The sequence below is a fragment of the Cariama cristata genome, unplaced genomic scaffold (genome assembly GCF_000690535.1).
Source record: "Cariama cristata isolate BGI_N322 unplaced genomic scaffold, ASM69053v1 scaffold10256, whole genome shotgun sequence".
NCBI classification, from domain to species: domain Eukaryota; kingdom Metazoa; phylum Chordata; class Aves; order Cariamiformes; family Cariamidae; genus Cariama; species Cariama cristata.
In genome coordinates, this window is record NW_009623809.1 from 28,436 (window position 1) to 32,709 (window position 4,274).

Consider the following 4,274-nt stretch of genomic DNA (forward strand, 5'->3'; position numbering starts at 1 on the left):
CTGCTGATTCCATCGCGGAGCTCGCACAGTTTCAGACACCCACTCCAATACCATTTGCCTCTTTGGCTCCCAGCTTTAAGAGACTTTATCTTGGATTTTGTGCCTGCTCAACGCCATGGCTCAAACTTCACTCTCCTTGGATGCTTTCTAAACAATTCTGCATGCTTTGTACCTGTTTTGGCTTCACTCCTTTGATCCTTAAGGTAAGCAGCTTTATCCTATCTAAATAACCGAGATGTCTAACCAGTCATCATTTCTGCTCAGTCTTTCACGTTTCTCTCGTTCTACTACCCATCTTCAGCCATCCTTGCCTTTGAAGCCACTGGGCAAAAATTCTGTGGACGACAAAACTGACATCCCTTTTCTGTAACTTCTCTCCTGCCCTACCTTCTCTCACTTGCAAAACTGAAAATAACTCTCAGTCACTCTTGAAGTCAACATGCCTAAAGATAATTTTATTAACCTTTTAATTTAAAATTCTCACTTTCCCTCTCTCACCTAGTAACACTTGACTTGGGGACAGAAGTGAAGTTTGATTTAATCTTTGTTGTCTTTCCCTCATGTTGTCCTATTTCAATCCTGCCATAGGCCTAAGTGCTGCTTCCTGAAAAAACTTCTATTATTTAACCAGAGGCAAGCCTAATTCTGTAACTCGAGTTATAGATACGGGATTATACTAAATGCTATTACTTTATTTTGTTTTGCTGGACTGCTATAATGTTGGTATTTTCAAATTACACTAGGGTTGCCTCAAGGATACAAGTCAAGCATCCTTTCTAATGCAGAAAAAAATAGTGACTCAGTGTTTTCAAGGCAAACATATTCTTCATTTTTTTTTTTTTTTTAAATCATGGCTGTGTATTGCAGCACATTTGTACCATTATTGTTCCGTGGGCTATGGGTCTGCTTTTTGTTTGATGTAATGCCACCTCCTGTTTAGCACAATGCGGGAACTGTATGGGCAGTAAGAGGGAGGTCAACCAGCACATTCACTTCGAGTAGACCACCACTCTGTGGCTAGGCACAGCATAGAGATTAAAGGAAGGTGTAAGGCTGGTATTCTACCTTTTTTTTTTTTTTTATTTACTTTGGCAGTACAACCAGAGAGAATATAAATTGTTCACTGGCATCATCTATGAGCAGAGCTGATTAAATCTGTGAGAATGTCACAGCTTGATTTCTGTTTTTCTAAAATCTCTGATACCTCTCCGGTCATTCAGGTTCTACCATATTTTGATTCCTCCAAAATCTATTAAAACTGCGTAGTAAGAGAAGGACACACTACACTATAGATTACTGTTATAAAAATCTGCAGCATTTATGAACAAGAGTCAAACAGAACTCTGTAATGAACCAGACGTTAAAGGCGTATTAGTATCAAACACTAAGGATTACAACATTAGTAAACTTCATTACACATCCTAAGAAAACAAATTACATATGAACATTATCTGAAGATCAGCTGTCATGAGGTAGAAATTAAACTGTTATGAAAAGCAGGCAGTAACATGGAATAGACCCATCAAAAATAAAACATATTGGTAAGAGGTATATAGAAGCCACCAGATTGATTACTAAGAAATCTCTGTGTAACAAAAGATCTGCCCACTTTTTGTTCCACAAATGAATAAATACTGCAAATATTACCTTTTATGGAGAAAGAACTCCAGCAACAATACAGGTTTTGAACACATTTACAAAAACTTAGACAAGAGACGGTACTGTTCTTCACGAATCCTGTAAAGTAACTATCAGAAATGTCTCACTAAAACTACTCTGCTGTCATATCAACATTAAAAAACCCCTTGAAATATTAGAAAATCATTTGAATAAAATAAATGGGCTATAAAATGAAAGGGTATCACAGCTGAACATGCAAACAGAATTTCAAAAAGCTACATGCAAGAGACATTACTTGTAAGTAGCTTTTTCATGTTGTTCGTCAAATATTCTTCAAAAAAATTTAAGCACTGCTTTGCTTTTATAACCTGCCGCTGGTTTTTTTAGTCGCTGTTTCTTAACCTGTTGATCAAAATCTGTTTTGAAGAATACTTTAATCTCACATCAAGTGATGACATTTCTATTTTCCTACATTTTCCCCTGCTTTGTCACAAAGTAAACACAAATACATATGCCTGGATTTTGCACGTTTTCAACATGTAGAGGGATTATATTAAATATGCTTTCAGAATGAGAATACGTACAAGTATCCAAAGGGACAGTACTTGTCACATACAATGGGTTTGCACTTCTTAGGCCGCGGTCGGCACTGGCAGATCTCACAGTTGTGGATGTCAGTCTGGAAGCCGAAGGAACAGTCCAAGGAACAGCCCGAAATGAGGCCGGTGCACAGCTCCTCCCCTGCGAAGGACACAGGCAGGTTATCACACCGGGAAAACTGTTTATACCAGACAAACACATCTTCAGCAGATGAGATCTTCTGTTCTCTTTTACCACATAACTTTTAAAATACTGGTAAGCCTTACCTTTAGGCTTTTCTAGTTTTAGAATCTTTGACAGAATTCGCCAGTAATGACCCAAACCGTATGAGCAGACACTACAGGATGTCTTCAGTTCCAGTCAAGAACTTGGGGTGTACTACCTGGTACCCTAAACTGATGTGATTTTATGAACAGATGCACAGCCAAAGGAGTTCAATGACTCCGTTGGCTTTTAAGAAAACATCTAAAATAACATAACCTTTCAACACATTATAGGGGTTTAACAGGTTTCTGTTCAATATAGAGCATCTTTATTTCTCCTCCACTTATTTTAAATAGAACTGAAAGGCTGGGATATATTAACAACTTTTACTCTTTATGCTGTTTGCTGTCAACTGTTTGGTGATTAAGACCTGCTTTTTAAAAATATAAATGTAATACCCTAAGATGTGATCTCAGCTTAGAGATGCTAGACTAAAAGACCTGTCTCTTGAAGTCCGCTGCCATGTTTTATCAGCCTCTTGTGCCGTAAGGGAGATGCTGGATTGCTGACCTCTCGATTTCTCCAGTACAGAGATAAATAATGGTCATTACATTCACTCTCATTGGAATTTACTATTTTGAGAATCATCAGTTTCTTTTTGTTCTTCTTGAAAGAAGAAGTGCCAGAAAGACCACTCTTAACATACTCTCGGATACAAAGTTCATTTATTGCTTGCAGAGATGACAGGAAACAGAAAATGATGATTTTTGTTACACTACGGATGCAAAACACGGGGAGGGGTGTGGGGTGTGTGGGGGATGATCGTTATTACAATAGCCAAAGTGAGATCAAAATAGAAAAAGAGGGAAATAGAACTCAGATTCTTCAACAGAAGAATATGATGGGTGATATCCAAAGGGCCAACCTTCAGAGTGATATTTAAAGGACTGCTGATCTGCAGTTGAAACATCCACACCACTACGAAGTGCTGGTTATACAGAGGGCAGCTGAAGAGTGCTGCTCCAGATGTGCTCCTCCAGATGCACTCCTCATTCGAGCTCTGAAGACCACTTTCCTTTAGGGGTATGAACATTTAGGGACAGGGTTTCTCCAAAGAGGAGATCAGCACATTGACTTATTCTGTTCCTTACACTACTTAAACCAGATGTGGCTATGCTAAGTGTTTCCTTATCTATTCTACCAGGTTAATGCTCACTTGGTAAAGAAGGAATGTTTTTTAGTACCTCAGAGCGAGACTGAAGCCTCGGAGAAAACTGGCAAATTTACTGCCTACTTTTGCAGTAGAACTGGGGCATACAAGTGCAATGCAACACAGGAGCCTTATTATCCCAAACAACGGTTCCCAGTTTAAGTAGGATGAAGATCACCAGGTGCATGGCTCCCACCTCTTCACTTTTATGCACATTTGGTGTCTGAAGCAAAAAGGCTGCAAGTTTTTTTGTCATTCAGAATACAGAAAAAGAAACGCCAGATCCTTTCACAACCTCTCAAGGTTGTCTTTGTCAGCAGAGCCCCAATGTCACAAGATTTAAGCATTTACTTTAAGCCAGATCTAACCTTTGTGCAGCAATGCTAACCCTTGTCTCAGGTTCTTGCTTTACTCAGAGAAACACATATACAAAGGTCTTCATCAAGTTTTACAAGTTTTTGAAGGATAGAGTTCAGGCTGATCTATCAAGAATATGAGATCTTTTTAATATGTAGCCACTAATGCTGATTTTAAAACATTATAATGCAGAGTAAAAAGATTTTTCTTGAAGCAAGTTAAAATAATGAGAATTTGTCTTTAATTTATGGTCTTTTACACTAGGACATTTGTACACAATTAT

General features: G+C 38.3%; 1 protein-coding gene across 1 annotated transcript in view; it reads right to left on the minus strand.

The window, feature by feature from the left end:
- CRIM1 (cysteine rich transmembrane BMP regulator 1 (chordin-like)) overlaps positions 1 to 3,821 on the minus strand; it is a 28,179-nt gene extending 24,358 nt beyond the window's left edge. Inside the window, exons 1-2 of the mRNA XM_009702910.1 lie at positions 3,719 to 3,821; positions 2,205 to 2,361 (exon numbers count right to left, since the gene is read on the minus strand). Coding sequence (XP_009701212.1) covers positions 2,205 to 2,361; positions 3,719 to 3,821 — 260 coding nt within the window. The remainder of the gene's footprint in view (positions 1 to 2,204; positions 2,362 to 3,718) is intronic.
- Positions 3,822 to 4,274: the final 453 nt, after the last annotated feature.